A 19,403-nucleotide genomic window follows, 5' to 3' on the forward strand; every position below is an offset into this window, starting at 1 on the left:
TTACATACCACATGTCATCATAATTAAACTTCAAACAAATACAAACTATGTTTAAAGATTGGTAAATCATTTTCTTTAAGTAATTAGGGAATTTTGTTGACTAACGAGTTATGTTCCCATTTTGTTTGCTATTATTTGTTTTTTCAAATACAACTATATGCACTTTTATAGATATTCTAAATCCTAGTTTTACTTTGAAAATGTATCCTAATACATTCTTATTATTTCTAAATCAAATCCAATCATTTTCATCTTAAATTATAATCATTTTCAATTCATATATGACCAGTGTTGGGCAAAAGGCAATTGTAATTACTAAGTACAGTCAAATGTGATTGCGATCACCTTGGTTTAATTAATAATTGTAATTTCGGACTATTATTACAAATACAGCGGTTCATGAAGAATTTGAAATTACTAATGACAATTGTAATTTCATTTCTCAGTTTCAAATTACAGTAATTGTAATCGCAATTACTTTTTACCTAACTCTGAATATGACCCAGTAAACATAAATGTAACGCATTATATTATAATTGAATAATCTCTATGTTGTAACACAAATAACGTGAACATTTCATTAATAGGACAGTTTTTGTTTCACAGCTGATAAACCATGCATATGTAGGAGCTTGAGGGTTAGCGTTGTTTTTACCACTTGTAATGAAGAACAAAATATTTTGTTAACATCGAAATATTTTGAAGTAAGCAGAATATATATATAGTATAGAAAGTACTTTTAGTGTAACAGGTAAGTGAAGAGGGCCATGTTTTAGTACGAATAATTGTACTGCAACGCGATCTCTGTATCTAATTCATCAAAATTTATTTTTCATCTAAAAGTAGCAAGGCAATTATATCACGTTCCAATACTTCGCTGACTCAGTCCCTTGGATCAAAGGCAGGCATAAGATATAAATTTGAAGAAAAAAGAATAAAGGGCTTTTTAAAAAAACTCCTCCATATTTATTATTACCGCCCGGAATCTATTAAGGCGCTACTTCACGCGTGGTAGGATTCACCTACTTCTCTAGACTTGTTATTAAGCCAACGTCTGACCTCTGTCGCTCCAGTAATATAAGCTATCTGTATAAGTGCCCCCTTATTAGTAAATCCTGCAGGAGGGCGCTCCCAGAGCGAATACGATTTACTATACTAAATCCCATCAAAGATTCCTATCTACCTCTACCTTTTTTCGAACTAAACACGAGTAACGCAGAACGCATGTTCTTAGACTGTTTTATCCACAGTTGCGCAAATAGTGATGATTCCTGACTAAATAGGCCCTAAAGGACTCCTGTCTCTTTATCATATTTCACCGAGAAAATAATTAAACACTCTAAGTTGCCAGGACATGAAAATAAAGCGAAGGTATATAAGCTATGAAGCACGCTGCATCAAAGGACACAAGATTTATGTTTCATTTACGTATTACATTTTATTAATCCATGTTTATTTTTATTTTTTTAGAGGGACCGGAAAAAAAGTCTTCAAAGGACATAGTGTGAATAACTTTAGCGACTAGCAGAGCACTTCTCGACGTATAATTTAGCCTTACAGGAGTATGCTTGCATGAAGGACCCCGAATAGTACTGCTTACAAAGCGTGGAAATGACTATTTGTAGAGCAGAAATTTTGATGAACTTCAGTCAGCTACTGTACTTATTAGACCTTAAACTTTTAGAAACAACGTTTAATTTTCTAACGTTGGCCCAAGTTCTCTTGTGAAGAGAAACTTCGGAAACATTATCCTGTTTAGATCTGTATATTAAACAAATCTACCAATCTATTGAATTTCATTAAGTTTAAAAATATGGCAAATTCAATAATAACATTTACTAATTCGCTTTTCATTACGTCATTTGCAGCTCACATCTTTGATAATTTTAATTGGTTTAGTTCTATACTTTCAGTTATGAACGCATCATAGTCGTTGGCTTACAGGATAAACCTTGAATTCGTTTATCAAACTATACGTTGTTTTCAAAATACGATTTTTCTTGTCTGAAATTTAACACGAAAGATTTTTATATGTGAAGTTGTAATAATTTTAAATTAACTTTTGAACTATAAACTTTGTGTTTGTTTATACTTATGGTTTAATTTCGTTCCTTAATTACTAATATTTTGGTGTTTGAACATTTTTTTTTCTTTCAAGTAAGTATTCTATCTGCAGAACTATTGTTGAATGGGATTCAACTTATTTAGAGGCTTAATTTTTTGGTATTATAATATTTTATACTATTTCAACAAAATGTCATGATGAAACATGGAATCTTTATCAAAAACTATTTTGAAATTTCTTCGGTAGAGGATCTTCTCATTATAGTTATTACATTATTATGACTGCTATAAATATTATGTATAACCAGGAGGTATTTAGGGTTTTATGAACTTTAAATTTACAGATAGTGACCTAGTCTTTTCTATGTATTAAAACCTAACTGCTAAATATTTTGTCTTTTTATGGCTATCTATTAAATATAAATTTCATGATTTTCTGTCATTTGTTAGGAACTTCAATTCTTAAAATAACCTAGTAAAGTACCTTTGTAAAAAGTAAAATACTTCATAGTTGTTGTTATCTGGGGCTTTAGAGCATAAAACTCTGAGGTCATCAACGCCCATACTTCATAGTAATCTTTAATATTTCTTAACAAAGTCTAACATAACATATTATAATTTTCATAAAGTTTATTATTATAATCAGTTTTAATATTACCCGAAATCAGTTTTAAACTCTATATTATGTTGGAAATTACTTTAGCCATTTATATATTTCTGGCAAAATCTAAGATTGATTAACATTGCCTGACAAATTAGTAATTTGATTTGGTTTATCAAACAAAATTTGTCTTGATTTGATCCTTTAGAACATTATCTCTGAGTCCAGTTATTTTATTGAAAAAAGTCCATGGCCATGTCAAAACAATAGTAATGAATTGGACTCATTGATTTTGTTGTTATCTTTGTTTCTCTTGATTGTGATATTAAACAATGAGTGCTTTTAAATGGTGAAAAAAATATTGGTTTACATTTAAATTTAAGAATTATCAAATCTCCAAGTATTTTAGTATTTCTCAATTGGTGTATCTTGGTATTTTATTTTCTTATATCAATTGATCTATTTTTTAATCTTTTTTTTTTAGTCAATCAAAATGGACTCTTCTGATAATGCTCCTTCACTTACTAATGGGGAAGATGTTCAAGATGCTTTTGGATTTTCTAAGTAGGTTATAAAATTGTTCCTTATGCTTACATTCAGTAGACTAAAGTTATGTAAAAGATTATTGGTATGAGTTACTTTTTGCCCGTAGCATTTGTTTTAGAAATATTTTGCATAGTTCTCTCTGTGACGATTTGCACTGGAAAATTGCCAAGCATTTCTAATTGCATTTTCTTATTTTTTAACCCACAACGCACCAGCTATCAGTTCTGGAAACTGGTGGGTCTATTGGGCCCTGTATCATTGTTTGACTTATTATTACTTACTTATTAATTATTTTACATAGAAATAGGGCATAGAGCCTAAAAAAAAAAAAATTTTTTTTTTGTTACTGGTTATTTTATATTAAATTTTATACTAAAGTTGAATATGAATAAATATCCGTGTGTAATACTAATACACCTGCTACATCATGAAACAAAATTTTTCATTTTTTTTTAAAATAGATACAAAGTTTGTTTAAATGCTAATGTTAATTTTTAAATTGTAACTTGTGTGTGGTTATTTTTTGTATAATTTTACTTATTTTTAATTTTAGTCCAAAAAATAAAAATAAGAATGGAGATGCTGCTATGGTGGTGCATAAAGACTCACTCTTTTACAAAATGGATCATACAAGTGCTGGAGTTGCATTTATATTTAACCATGAAAAATTTATTATGCCACATTTAAGAGACAGAACTGGAACTCAAGAAGACTGCTCTAATTTAAGAAAATGTTTTGAACTACTTGGTTTTAGTGTTACTGTTTATCAAGATCTCGAAATCAAAGAATTTATGCAAAGAATTGAAAAAAGTAATTATTATTCTTATTATAAATCAGTTAAGAATTATAAGATATATAATTATAAATATTATTAGTCAATTTAATGTTTTATTCCTTAAAGGTTTGTATAATGATTGTTTTTATTCAGACTATTTTATTAATAGTGTATTGCTTGTTTTTATTCAGACTATTTTATTAATAGTGTATTGCTTGTTTTTATTCAGACTATTTTATTAATAATGTATTGCTAGCATCTGCTTATATCTAATATATCATACTTCATTGTCATTTCTTGGTGCTTGGATACTTTGTGTTTTGATGGTCTTTTATAAGGGTTGTTTATTTTTTTTTTTTAAAGGGGGTTCAACTGCTTGGTCATCAATGCCCGTTGGTTGTTGTTTTAAAATATTGAAGCTATAATTTTTAATTGATTAATAAATTAATTAATTGATTTAATAAATTGAAGCTATAATTTGTTTAATAGTGTTCGATTAACTTATAATTTGTTTAATAGTGTTCGATTCATTTATGATTTGTTTAATAGTGTTTGTAGCGATAGTGGAGAAAGGAAGATTAAAAGTAGATAGTGGGTTATTCCGTTTCTAAAAATAAAGTAAGGTAAGTAGGTGATTACAATAATTAAAGGCTGATTATTAAGTTAGTCTTATGGATGAATGGATTTAGTTATTCTTTCCATTATGGAATCGTCGTTTCTCACCATCATTGGAACATTTGTTGTTATCCCTAACTGCTCCAATGTTATTTTGTAATAATTGCAATCTTCAAAGATGTGTTTGACAGTCATATTACCATTTCATTTCGTACATTTTGGATGGGCTTCTCCTGTTATGAGGTGGACATGTGTCATTGGGGTATGTCCTATTCTGAGTCGGGTGATCACTACTTCTTCGCGGCATCTACTTCAGGTTGATATAATCCAGGATTTCAGATCTTTCTTTAATTTTAATTTACTGGGCAGACTTTCATCCCACATTGCTTGCCATATTTTATTTATGTATTCCTTTAAAGGGTGAGCAAGTTCTTGTGCAGTTAATATTGGTGCGGTTCTACTTGGGAGGACTAGTTCTTCTCTGGCAGCTTTGTCAACCATCTCATTTCCTGTAATACCAACATGTCTGGAAGCTCAGGCGAAGTAGACTGATTTACCTATTTTTTTTAACATTATTAAGTATTCATGAATTTGTTAAACGAGAGGGTAAACCGAATACATTAAATCTAGTCCTTGAAGAGCATTAATGGAGTCTAATAGTATCGATATATTGTCATTTGGTATTTTTGATATGCAAAAGTAAAGGGCAGATGCTATGGCATTCAGTTCTACAGTATAAATATTAAAGAGATGATGCAGTTTTCTCTTATGGGTCGTGTTTTGTGTCACAAAGGCAGATCCTATTGTGCAGATCTGATTTCAAACCATCTGTATATAAAGCAGGTATGTTCTGGCAGAGTTTGTAGTAGCTCTTGGGACATTTCTTGATATTTTGATTTTGTATTTTGTTTGCGGTATTTGGATAGCTATAGATTTACGTTGGGACGTTGGTAGGTCCGGGGGGGGGGGGTGTTATTTTCTGGTATATTGATGGCTATTGCTTTTAATTCTGTGACAGTGACCGATAATCGCTCAGCAAGAGGTAGTGATGTATATATCTTCTGTTGTAACTGTCTAGAGAATTTAGAATTGAAAATGTACTTATAAGTTGGATGTGAGGGTTGCAGGTATAGTTGGGAAAAATAATTTGTAGCTAATATTTATCGTCTGAATGGGGGGAATATTCCACATTCAGCTCATAAACTTAAGATTGGACTGGACCTAAAGACACCTGTTGCAATGCGGATTCCGGTGTTCTGAAGGGTGTCGAGTTTGGCAATACACAAAACTTCCATAATCAAGTTTGTATATTTTCAACATTGTTGATCTATCAGCTCCCCATAATGTTTTGCCGAGAACTTTTAAGATTTTAATTTTATCTATGCATCTGTTTCTAAGTGTACTGGTGGTTCCAAGAAAGGTGCCTATCGAATATCAGGCCTAAAAATCTATAATATTCAACATACTGTAATGGAAAATCTCCTAGGGTGAGTTCTGGGGATGGAGGTGTTCATCTTTTTCTGCTGAAATATAGACATTTAGTGTTTTTGGTTGAGAAGGTAAAATCTGAGCTATTTGTCCTGTTTTTTAATCGATTAAGAGCTTTTTGTAGTTTGATTTTTATTTGGTTTATGTCATTTAAGCAGCACATTATAGCTAGATTGTCCACATAGAGCATCATCTTTTTTCCTCTGGGCATGTTTCTTCCTAAGTTATTAATGGCCAAGGCAAACAAAGTTGTGCTGAGAACACATCCTTGTGGTACTCCAATTTTTTTTTTTTTGTTCGAAATTAGCCGAGAGATGATTTCCTATTCTGATTTTGAATATCCGTAGAGATAAGAACTGCTTGAATGTTATGAGATCACCTATAAAATTTAAGGATATAAGTTTTTATAGTAGTATTTTTGCTCGTACAGTTGAATGGTTTAACTATGTTGAAGAAAATTACGATTGCTTGCTGTCTTTCTATGAAGTTATATCATAGTTCAGCTTCCAATTGAACTAAGTGATCGATAGTGGACCTCCCTCTACGAAATCCGCTTTGGTAGCTATGGAGAATATCATTTCTTTGAAGGATCTATACCAAGCACTTGTTAGCCATTTGTTCCATTATTTTGTAGAGGCAACTTGTTAGAAATATCGGGCGGTAACTGTTTATTTGGTGCTTGTCTTTGCCTGCTTTTAGGATTGGAACTACTACTGATTGTTGCCAGGCATTAGGAAATTCACCAGTTTTCCACACATGATTAAAGAATTCGAACAGCCAGTTTAAACAGTTTTGTGGAAGGTGCTGAATCATTGCATAATGGATATCGTTGGGGCCGGGTGATGATCCTTTGAGATTTTGGAGAATCAATTTAAGTTCCCACATAGAGAAAAGAGAGTTAATTTTTTTTCTGGGTCTTCGGTTTGGTGATATATGGAGTTATCTATGGGTTCCTGATCTTCTGTATCATCCGAATAAATTGAAGGTGGGTTAAAGATTTTTGAATAGTGTTCACCGAACTTTCCAGCTATTATTTCAGGGTTATCTGTCAGAGTTTTCTGTCTTATTCTGTATTTATTATTATGGTATTTATTTTTAGTGAAATGATAGTCAGCAGTTTGATAAAAAATTATTTATGAATTAGGGCACTGATTACAGTTATAAATATAGTTTATGTATTATCCATTTGAAAGGTATGTAAACATTGTCTTACGGATCATGTTTTTTTAGATTTTCGATTGCCCTGTTTTTTTTGTTTACTACAGTTAACTCTTTTACCAGGTTGTTTTCCGAGTCCATTGCCTGAGACTGTACCGACGTCTTGAGATGATAGAAGTGAGGGAAAGGAGGAGGAGGGACTAGGGGAGTGGGAGTCAAATTCAATTGGATTTTTTGTTTTTTTATTGTATAATTTTGGTTGTTTATATTTTCTCCAAAGTTAAATATTATATTTGTTTGAATGCTTATATCTTTTTTTTTTAGTAATATGTGAATTTTGTTTGGTTATATCAGCAAAGGTTTTTCAAGTTGTGTTGGGTTCTGCGCTTTGTATATTTTCCTGGCTTCACTTAAGGGTATTTTATTAATTACCTATATGGCTTTAATTTCTTTTTTAAAAATTCGGCACGAGTGATCCACGTTTCCATTACCATCTTTATAATAATTGGTGCAAAAGAGTAGTTTTCAACTGGTAGTTCGTGAGAGTCTTGAAGTAGTCTGCAGCAGAATCCGGTAACACATATGATTGTGCAGATTTATGGACAAAATCATTTTATCAATTACATAAGTTATATTATATAATTAATAACTTTATACAGGTAATTACCTGTTATGTTAAAACCTTTCAATTAACAACCATTTAATGCAATACCTAATTCCTCATATGACTTAAAATGTACTTTTAAGCTACCTAATTCTCCAACATTTCCTGAGAGGCACCTCCCTTTTCCCTAAATCAGGAGTGGGGGTGGGCCGCACAGTGTTGAGCCTATTATTCTGTAAACTTTTATGGGCTGATAACCACCAGTATAAATTTTTTTTTCTCATAATTACACTTATAATAAATCCTGTGCAAGATGTCCTATTTTTGTCAAGTTTCTGATTTTACAGAAAAATGTCTGATGATTGCTGGTGATTTCACCATTTTTGGCCTTCTTAATCTTGTAACCGTTTGTAATATGTTGTCTACTTCACTAGATTCTCTGTTCCACTATCCATTGGAAGTCCTTTTGAACTGTTATTATCTACTAATAAGGCTGAATTATTACTATATTAAAGCAGTTAGTAATGAATTTGTTTATGGATAGCATAGGGTTATCAGTGCTATATCCTACCCTCAACCCAGAGAACTAAATTCAGAGTTAGGTTCTCAAGAACCTTACTGGATTGTTGAGAGTATTCGAACATCTCTTATCCTCGTAAATCTCTTATAATGTATATCAGAAATCTTCTGAAATAAAAAAGATATATTTTGAAATTTTAATAGTTATATTAATATGGATTGTAGTAGTTGAAAATTTATTTAGATTAGTTAACAAAATTTATGTGTGTGCAAATTTATAAAAAAAACTTATTTTTGTTTACCTTGGCTGTTTAGCTATAACATTACATAATAATGCCCATTAAAATAAAATGAATAATTGATGTAGCTGATATATATGAAAATTTATTTTAAGAGATATATTTGAAGTTTTTGATATGCATAAAAACTTGATATGGATTATAGTTGCTGAACTAGACTATTCAGATATGGACTGCTTAGTCATATGTGTCTTGTCTCATGGTGAAAGTGGTGTAATTTATGCGAAAGATGCAGCCTTCACCCATGAAGATTTGTGGGGTCCTTTTACTGCTGATAAGTGCAAATCCTTAGCTGGAAAACCAAAGTTGTTTTTTATTCAGGTAAGTTTATTTGTTGATAAGAATTTTAAATGATTCAATGTACATTTAAATGTTCAACGTAGGCGTTAGTTGTCTTAACTTGCCAAAAAAGCTTAATTGGAATCTATCTATCTCCACCCCTACTTTACCCCTACAATTTTAAATGTCCTTCTTCACCTTAAAGTCATGCAATTTAGTATTTCTTACTTATCAAAACATTTTATGTTCTCCGTGGAAAAAAATATTTACCAAATTAAATTCATTACATTACTTTCTATAGTATAAATATGATACCAAACCATTGAGCAGGTATTGGAACATATTTAATACTGACCACTCTGACTTTGACTTCTGTCAAAACAGCCCTGACGAAGCCCTGCAACGTGGGGCGAAACATACATACATGGCTCATTGAAATAGTTGTCACTATTTGAGTTTTTATTTCTGGCTGCACCTGGATTATATTCCATTTATTAATAATACACACGGTCAATCAGCGATCTTCCAGTATTTAAAAAACATTTTAATTGCTTTGTTACTACTTTAATTTATGAAATGAACTTAATGGGTATACAAATAAGATGGCTAGACCAGAAGGTTTTGTTGAAATTGTCAGTTGTTTAACGTAATATTGTTAGTTTGATTATCTGGTAACAATATGACCTTAAAGTATTGTGACTTCATACCAACATCACATAATCTTTTCGTGCTAAAACGTCTTTATGTACCAAATGAGCATCATGTGTGGGAACTTTTGATTTACTTCTTTAATTTGAAGAAATCTGCAAGCAAGAACAGAGTGGAAGGTCGAAAGTGTAAGATGACTTGGAATTGGAAATACTATTGGTAGACGATTTATCCCTAACACAAAAAGAACTTGTATTTACATTAGAAGTAATTCATTCAACAAACAGTTTCAAACCATTTAAATTCGCTGGAAATGATTCAAAAACAAGGAAATGGGGTTTTATACAAATTATAGCCGAGAGACATTGATCGCAGTTTTTGCATTAGTGTAATTACTGATTACTGATGATGTTACTATAATCATTGATGATGAAAAATGGATCTACTGCGATAACCCTTGGAAGAAAAAATCATGAGGACTGCCTACACATGTTTCAGCAAAACCTAATATTCTTGGAGAAAAAACTCATACTTTATATTTGGTGTGATCTGCTTGGTCTTGCTGCTGTGTATCATGAGTTGAGGTAATAACCATTCTTTCTCATTAAATTATGAGAGATAGTTGACCGTGGATGATGAACGAGAAGATGGTCGGGGGTGCGGTCAATAAAAAAGACAAACAAAATTTTCCGCCCACCTTTGAACGTATTATTTCACTTTTAAACCTTTTCTCACACATTTGTCGTCCCCCACTTATATTACGTTTCCTCTTTTTAACTGTTGTTAAATAACCATGACACTGTCATCTTCCGGTACTTCGTTATTCGATAATTCGTTAGTTCATATATATTTTTAACTCTTCCTATCACCATTTGTCATCACCCTCTCACACGCTTTCTTCCTATAAATTTTTCTACTTTTTATTTTTTATTTTCACCCTCTCGTAACGTTTTCTTTATAAAAAAACACTTAGTCATTGTTGTAACGGCTTTTTTAATTCTGAGTTTGGCCGTCATTAGCGCAGTATCCATTAGGCGTTTGATTTTCCAGCGAACAGGTTCGTTTTTATTCTTTTTTAGTTTTCTTTCCCCTTTCTTTATTTTACTCTTACCCCTTATTTTCTCCACCTTTATCCATTTTCCTTACCCGCGTTATTAGTTTTGTTCACTATACTTATAATTTGCCTCTTTATCATCTATTATTGTTATATATATTTTCTTCCTCTCAATTTTCATTTTGTTTTCATATTTCAAGTTTTAAATTGATAATAACTAATATGTTCATACTTCTTTGCATTATATAACTTCAATTTTATTTCATTTCCTTAATTATGTTATTTTACCCACTTTTCAATTACCTATGTATACATTTTATTTCCCGCTTCTCTCATCACTTCATTTTATTAGTTCTATTTTGTAAAATTATTCTGTTTATACTTTCTTTTTTACTTTTTTATTTTTCTATACTTACTGTGGTTGTTATCTTGTTCTGTTTTTAGCCCTGAAGAAGGCTAGAAACTCTAGCCGAAACGTTGACACATTAAAAATAGGATAATCAAACTTATTTGTGTATTTCATTGACTGCACCCCCAACCATCTTCTCCTCTTTTTCAATAAATTTTTGGTCGACACGAAGGAAACTTATTTGTACCCTTACATATTATACTATGACACGATTTGAATAATTTAAACTTTTTATTATTATTTCCACCTTGATTATACTTTTTGTTGAGATTAATTATATTTAAAGATTTATTTCTTAAATAATAAAATTGTTTTCTATTTTAAGGCTTGCCAAGGTACTAGGTTGGATCCTGGACTGACATTAAAAGCTGAAGTAGATTCGAGTCCATCCTATAAAATTCCAATTCATGCTGACTTTCTAATAGCATATTCTACTATTCCAGGTAATTTATTTTTTTTAATTAATATTCTATGAAAAAAATTCCAACTATTAATTAACATAACCATGTATCATAAGTAAATTAGTTATTAGTAGCTACATGGGTGATTCTCAAAAAAAGCTTCATTTTCAGGGCCAAAATTTCGACTGAGCGAACGATCTTCAAAAATTTTCCAATTTTTCAAGTGGCTTCCTGGAATCATAAAAAACAGTATGCATTAAAAAATATAGCTCAAATAATTTTTTTTGGGACCAAACTCTTAATTTGTTGGAGTGGTGGAAAATATTTTAGCTGCCGACCTTAAAAGGAATTCTGAATGTCTCTGAAAGCAGGCAGTCCTCAGAAAGGGTTTATCCACGACATTTTTATTAAGATTTAAAAAAAAAAACACGTATATTCTGAGTTTTTTATTGAAATTGATTTCATTACCATCGTTAAAAATGATAATCAAGGCTTTTGAGACCATAAAAAAAAAACCTTTTTTTAAAGAAATTATAATTTTTTAAAGGATATTATAAATAGGGATAGAAAGAATGTGATATAAAAAAAACAATCTTGCATTCATTTGAAGGACACACTACAATTGATTTTGTTTTGAAGATTATTATTGTTTTTTAGATATGATGTTCTCAAATAGTTTCAACCCTAAAATAAAAACATTGGTTTTCATAATAGAAAAATGAGTGATGAAGTTTCTTTTTTTTTTTCAACAGAATAAAAAATGAATAAATAAACCAATTTCCTTTCTATATCAAAACCTTCTCAGGATAAAAATTTTATTGGAGCTTCAGTTTTATTGTGGGAAAAATATGTGGTAAGACTAGATTAATTTTTTTAAATAAAATCTTGATAGTTTTATTATGGACTTTTTATAATAAATTACAAAGTACTTATGAATTCTTTTGTTTAAAGTTACTAAAAATAAAAATAAAATATTTAAAGTTTTAATATGAGAATCATTTTTGTTACAAGAGAATATCAGATAATGGCATGGATCCCGTAATATTTAATTATAAGTACAAATAACTTTCAAATCAGAAATATTGTTGTATCCTTATCCTGTTTTCAGGGTAGATTTTTCCATGTCCATCTGCTTTCAAAGCACTCGGCATTCCATCTAAGGTCAGTGACTAAGTAGCTAACAATAATTCAGCGGTAGTAAAAGAATTTGAACTTCAAGAACTTTCTGATTCTAATATCTGATAGGTAGATATTTAAAAGCAACAGTTCACTTTAATAGGAAGTAAAACTGTGTTTAAAAAACAAAACAAAACAATATTTTAAAAGAACGATAGCAGCGCGGTCGTGTGTATCATGAATAACATATTTATGTTTATTTATATTTATTCAGGTGAACATCATCTGAAAATTAGCCTTTCTCTTTAAAAGCTGAGCATTGACAGTTGGTGGGTAGTAAAATACAGTTTTAATGAGCTTTGGCAGTGTTTCTCCTTGATATCACTTTAGTTTCATGAAATTCTATTTCATTCTGTATTTCCTGTAAATATAAGTAAAGTATAGCATTGTAGGAACTGAACTGAGTATTGTGAAGTGAGTTGAAATTTTTAGATGCTATTACTTTATTTACTTATGCATGTGGATGACTTTACTGCAGAATGAGTGCATACTTCAACTTTTCGTTTTGTATTTAGAAAAATACAAAATTCAGTTTTTTTAGGGATAGTGGAAGTAATTTTTTATTCTTGAGTAGGGGGAGGTTAGGACACCCGTTTTTCTTCTTTATACTAGACTTTAATTGGTGCATTCTAACATATCTTACCTTAACAAGAGCAATGCCAGCTAATTTTGACTACCTTTTATTAAAAAAATTAATTCCTAATTTAATTGAGTTTATTTTTATATTCATCTCCATCCAAATCCATTTCCTTTTCACATGTCCATTTCCATCACCTGATCTACATTATTCTCCCCACTTTATATCAACTTCTAAAATGGAACAAAATAATTTTTTTAGTGATTGGTGTTCACCATTTCTTATTTATTAACAAGATAATAACTCACAACACTACAATAACTCTTTATTGAGACTATTTAACATGGCCGAGTTCTTGATTTAGTAAATATTTAAAGAAAGTTGCAGAAAGGAACTTATTTCTGCAGATATGATAAAATATGTTTTAAACAGATATTTTTCTTTTCTTTTTAAGTTCCTAAAATTTAAAATTATTCAGCATTTTCTTAAAAAATGTTTTTATTCCTGTTAATGAACTCTTTTTTATTTTCACAGGATTTTATTCTTGGCGTAATACAGGAAAGGGTTCCTGGTTTGTACAAGCCCTGGCAATCGAGCTGAAAGAAAACGGTTTCAGGTATGACATCCTCACTCTCCTTACTTTTGTAAATAGGCGTGTTGCTGTAGACTTTGAATCATATGTTCCTGGAGATCGAGTGATGCACGCACAAAAGCAGATTCCATGTATTACAACAATGCTCACTCGGCTGTTGAAATTCCAACAAAAAAAGTGACAATTTTTATGCTAAAATTTTTTATGTAAGTGTAAAAGATTTTCTTAATCAAAAAATAGGAAATCGATGTTACATTAATATTTAAAAAATAATTAATTCACTAAATGAATAAAATGTGATCTTTATATATAACTTTTTGAAAAACAGGAAAAAATTTGTCTATACTATACAGAGATATAAAATATGTTAGTGCAATACTAAAATACACAATTGTGTATTATGGAAAAAATAATTTATCGGAACAATTATGTTTTAAAAACATATTTTTTTACTATATCAATATTTTTATTATTTATCGATTATATATTTATTACTTTCCCTGAACCAAACTATACATGGGAAGTTAACTTAAGTTATTATTGGAGAAATGTCTCAGGTATTTTTCTTAGACTTGTATACTAAGTTAAGTTATTCATTAACTCTTTTTTTTTTTTTTTCTTCAAAATTAAGGGTTATTTTGAGCAATGATTTTTCAAAAGAATAATTTTTGATATGTTAAAATTTATCTAATTAGATCCCTTTCCAATTAGATCGCTCCTGTTCAGAAACTTTGTAATAAAATACCAAAAATATCGTATACACTAATTATTAAGATAAATTAGAATATTTAAATTTGAAATATACAGTTATATCTAGACTTAAATTAACTAGGTTAATCTTGAATACACAAATAAAAAAAAAACTTCTTACTGCTCATTTACATCTATATTACATGGAAATAAATGTATCATTTTATCTAATATGTTGTGTGTAGATAAATAGGTCCATCGCACTTATAAAAACAGAATATTGCTATCACTTGGGATTTTGCTCACTGGCAATGCTCTATGCCAAAAAATAACCCATAATTTTGGAAAGACTTATATGTATTATTTTTTCTTTATTTATTTTAGCATTAGGAATTATATTTGAGAATTTTTTTTCTTTATCTCTTCACTTATTCAAATGTTATGTTTTCTTTAAATTTCTTTACAAAATATTTTGTGTAGCATTTGTTTAGTTTATAAGTTTGTTTGGATCTGAGTTCATTAGTTTAATTTTTGTTGTATTTTTTTAATCAATTTTAGGAATTTATTTTCTGTTTTCTATTTGTTTCTTGCCATGAAATAAATAGTTACTGTGATTGTAGATGTAATAGTACTTTTTATAATTTTTTAAAATTCTTTATGAAATTACTCTAATGTAAAAATTTATTAAAACATTTAAAAAAATCAAAACTGTTTATAATTAATTATCCTATAATTACCTACATTATACCTTATCTAATGATGTCTCTATTGTAAAAATATCACACCATGTTGAAAAATTTATGTTTTTTCTTACTTGTGTCCAATAAAACTGTAAATTAACAGTCCATGGGCACAAGACATTATTTAAAGTTTAGTGTCATGCTTGAATGATTAATAAAATGTATTTTACGAGGAGAAGATGGTTGGGGGTGCGGTCAATGATAAACCCAAATAAGTTGATTAACCTATTTTTAATGTGCCAACGTTTCGGCTAAAGTTTCTAGCCTTCTTCAGGGCTGTTCGCTGGAAAATCAAACGCCTAATGCGTTATTCTATTAGGCTCTCGCCGAAACGTTGGCACATTAAAAATAGGTTAATCAAACTTATTTGTGTTTATCATTGACCACACCCCCAACCATCTTCTCCTCGTTTATCATACACGGTCAACTATCTCTCATAATTAAAAATGTTCTAAATGCAAGAATTTGAAGTATTAAACATTATTATGTTTTTAATAACATTATTTAATTTATATATAAAAACGGTTATCTCTAACTAAATATGAAGAAGATGGTTGAGGATGTGGTCCAAAAGGAACAAAAAATGGTTTTCAACTATTTGGCAATGTTTTTCCCCATTTTGCAGGGCTGATAACATAAGCTCTTTCATAAGAGTTAAGAGACTTAACTCTTAACACAATAGCCCTGCAAAGTGGGGTGAAACGTCAGCAAAGAAATAGTTAAAAACTATTTTTTGTTCCTCTTTGTGGCTGCATCCCCAACCATCTTTTTTATATTATTTCTTTTAATTTTAATAAGCTGTACCATGTTATTCCTGATCTTGTTACAATTTTATCTTTTCTTTAAAAAATATTGATAAAATACCCTTTTATCTAATAATTTTATACCACAATAATAATTGAAATTAATTTGTCTTTGTAGAAATGATTAGATGAATTATTTGCCATCATCAAATTTTAAACCTTCCTTGCTAGAGTGTTATGAATGTGTCACCTTTCTGTAGTAAAGTTGTCCAAATTTTCCATAATGACTTCTGTAATATATATACTAAAGAAAATTTTCTGGTTGACTGAATAGCTTTTGATAAAATTTGTGATTGGTTTCAATTATGTAAGTTGATGCTAATGGGAAGAACTTATCCAAATTATTTAATTTAAAATCCTTGTGGGATAGTTTTCTTTTAACAATTCTTTATTCATAAATTCTATTTAAAAAACAGTCGATATTTCGGGGCTTAGCCCTATCTTCTGGATAAAGGATTGATCCTCAGGATCATTTTAACATAAGGTTTTATTTTACATTGTGGTATAAACATTGTTTCAAGTTATATCATTGTTTTCTTTAACAGTAGACTCGCTTTATCTACAATGATTTCATCTTACAATAAAAAGATAATAATTTAAAACAATTTTAGGGAGTTTCTCTCTGGCTTACTTTCAATATCTTCATTACTTCAGTAATGTATGTACTAAGGATAATTTTCAGTTTGATTTCCAATAATGTTTCGATGAAATTTCTAATTGGTTTTCTGGTTTTACTTGACAGTGTGTTCTGATTTCATTTAGATAATGCTATGTGATACTTCTTAAGCTTATTAGCAAACTCTTAGCTGTAAATACATCAATATTAAGAATTATGTTCCTAGTTTAATTTAAACTTACTCTAGCATTACAAGTGTAACTGAAGTACTTTTTAAGTTTTGCTTTACAAGAATGCTTGTAGTCCAACTGAAAGATTCCATTTTTTTTTTTTTAAGATTGCTGAATTAGGTACCGTTTTTCTTCTCTTTGAATATAATTTTATTATAATTAAATTGGTTAGTTGAGAAAGCCCATCACTCAATGTCACAGGTTCCATTCTGTATATATGTCCCCAATACATTTTTGCTGTTTTATAGTGGCGGTAAGTTATCTCTTAGTTGAGAAACCCCTTAGGTCATGGATTCTCCTTCTTGTAGGATACTAAGACTTGGGCCACAACTCGTTAAGTACCTATTGAAAATCTGTAAGTGAACTGAGTTGGTATTACAATCTCGGGTTCTCAACTTTTAGTTCCCACCTCCGTAGTTGTTCCCAATAGTTTTTTGCTGGTTTCCATCAATCAAATGTTAACTAATAAATATTTTTTTAGGGTTGTCTAATCAAAATTGGATACTTGGGAATAAAATCAAATCCTGAAAAACTAAATTTAGAAACAAATTATAAAATTTTCAAAAATAAAACATGAGAAAAAAGTAAGTAGTTCTATTGATATTAAAATCCTATTCAATTCCAAGATATATGCATAATGGAACAAAATAACAGGTTCAGAGGTTGTAATTTTTATTACTTGTTTACATTTTTATAGGTAATGATTATTTTTTCCTTTACAACCAATAAAGGTAGAGATTCAGTATTTTTTAAGGGAATACTGTTTCTTGAATAAAGGTTGTACAAGTAGATGATTTGTTCAAGATAATGTTCAATTCCCAGATTTTTAATTCTTACAAATTTGAATTCAATAGCGACTTAATTGGTTACCACACAGGTTAAAAGTTAGTCACATTTTCATTATTAGTTTTTTTGAGTTGCCTTGAACAGTTAGGATTTGGTCTCTATGACATGGGTTTCTCAAATCACTGATACAATTATTAGCGAAACTAAATCTCTCTGTTTTATTCAATAACTCTTTAGAGGAAGGAATATAGTGGAGAGGGTAAAGTGCCATACAAAAGTGGAAATAAAAGGAGTTGGCTCCAATTAAGGGCTACCTTCTGTTTACATTGTTGGTAAGTTATTCTAACCTTGTAAGAATTTCTTAACTATAGCAAGAATTTATGGAGAATGGCTTAATCGATTTTATTGTTGATGAATCACAATGAACAATTTAATAAATAATGGGGCAGAATTCCTATTTACTTCAACTAAATCTTGTCCAATTTCCTCTTTTTGGCTTCACTTTCTCTTAGAAGAAAAGGCATGCCACCCATTCTCAGACTAATTACTCATAACTGATGATATTAAGTTAATTATGTTTTATATTTATGTGGAGGCATAAACATTAAATTACAGAAATCACTACTTTAAAAAAATATAAAGTAATGCAAATTAAAAAAATGTAAGGTTCTTGCCTCAACTGAAAAGAATCTTTGGGGATTTCTTGGTCTCTTAAGTGCATGGAAGTCAATAGTTCTGTACTTGAATCAGTAATAATCTTAGTGATTATTAATAAGCCCAATGAATTTTTTAAAATGTTTAAAAAAAAAATCATATAACTTGACTTATTAGAACAGAAATAATAAGAAAGGTTACTGTGTAAAATATGTTTTAGTTAACTGAGAGCAATAGAACTAGCATCACACCTATAGTACATAGGTACCTACCAGTAAAATTTGAATTGCAGTGGTATAGCACAGTAGAAGGGGGCTAAGGCCCTCCACAGGCGTCAAAATTTCATAATAAATAATATCTTGTAAAAATGTTCAACCAGTTCTTGGGTTTTTTTATTTGTAACCTGTACAATGTACGAAAAATATGACTGTTCTCGCAAGAACATTCTTTATAATTACTGTATATTTTAGTCTTTTAAATTGAAATTCATGAATAAGGGGGCAGCAAAATTTAACTAGGTACTGATTCTCAAATGGTACAATCCTCTTAGTAACTGTTCATCAGATTCTGCCCATCTCTTGAAGCTGCATTATGGAGGAGCAATTCAATCTAGCCAATAAAATAAATTGGTTATTTGACTTTTAATTCCTACACAATTAATATCCACGCTCGCATTCTGGAGAATAACCTTTTTCCTGTCCTAGTTAGGGAACATGACAAACCAGAAACCATTCTAAAAGTGGATCCACATGTTGGCCGCTCGCCACGGATCGGAGGCTCGTACAAATGCTCGGCAAACAAAAAGCGGGCCATCCACATGTCAGTGTTATTCAGAGAGGCAAGCATGGCGGAGGAAACAAACTGTGGTGTATAAATTCTTAATAATGTAAAATTGACTGATGAATTCTATGTTTAATTATAAAGTTGGTAATTGAAATACGAAAGTTCTGTACAATATCGCTTCTGAAGGGTATCTTACAAGGAACCCTTCAAATGATTCTACAGAACTTAGTATGAAAGTTAAAGGACCAAAAAGTAAAAGTATATCTAGGTTACTCTTTGGAGGATGTTCAAGCATT

At 30.1% G+C, this 19,403-nt stretch overlaps 1 protein-coding gene across 1 annotated transcript; it reads left to right on the forward strand.

Moving 5' to 3' along the window:
- The first annotated feature begins 637 nt into the window (after positions 1-637).
- On the forward strand, positions 638-14,118 carry LOC106680747 (caspase-1). The gene is made up of 7 exons (XM_014420673.2): positions 638-704; positions 3,150-3,229; positions 3,765-4,021; positions 8,815-8,990; positions 11,385-11,502; positions 11,632-11,709; positions 13,748-14,118. Exons 2-7 carry the CDS (start codon positions 3,159-3,161, stop codon positions 13,984-13,986), a joined length of 939 nt encoding a protein of 312 aa, XP_014276159.1. The 5' UTR covers positions 638-704; positions 3,150-3,158; the 3' UTR covers positions 13,987-14,118.
- The last annotated feature ends 5,285 nt before the right edge of the window (positions 14,119-19,403 follow it).

Source organism: Halyomorpha halys, unplaced genomic scaffold (genome assembly GCF_000696795.3).
Source record: "Halyomorpha halys isolate HHAL.00 unplaced genomic scaffold, Hhal_1.1 Scaffold284.1, whole genome shotgun sequence".
NCBI classification, from domain to species: domain Eukaryota; kingdom Metazoa; phylum Arthropoda; class Insecta; order Hemiptera; family Pentatomidae; genus Halyomorpha; species Halyomorpha halys.

Coding starts and splice junctions, on each gene's coding strand:
- LOC106680747 (XM_014420673.2), top strand. CDS start 3,159: ATGGACTCTTCTGATAATGCTCCTTCACTTACTAATGGGGAAGATGTT. Junction 4,022..8,814: donor TATGCAAAGAATTGAAAAAA/GTAATTATTATT, acceptor TATGGATTATAG/TTGCTGAACTAGACTATTCA. Junction 11,710..13,747: donor TCCTGGAATCATAAAAAACA/GTATGCATTAAA, acceptor TTATTTTCACAG/GATTTTATTCTTGGCGTAAT.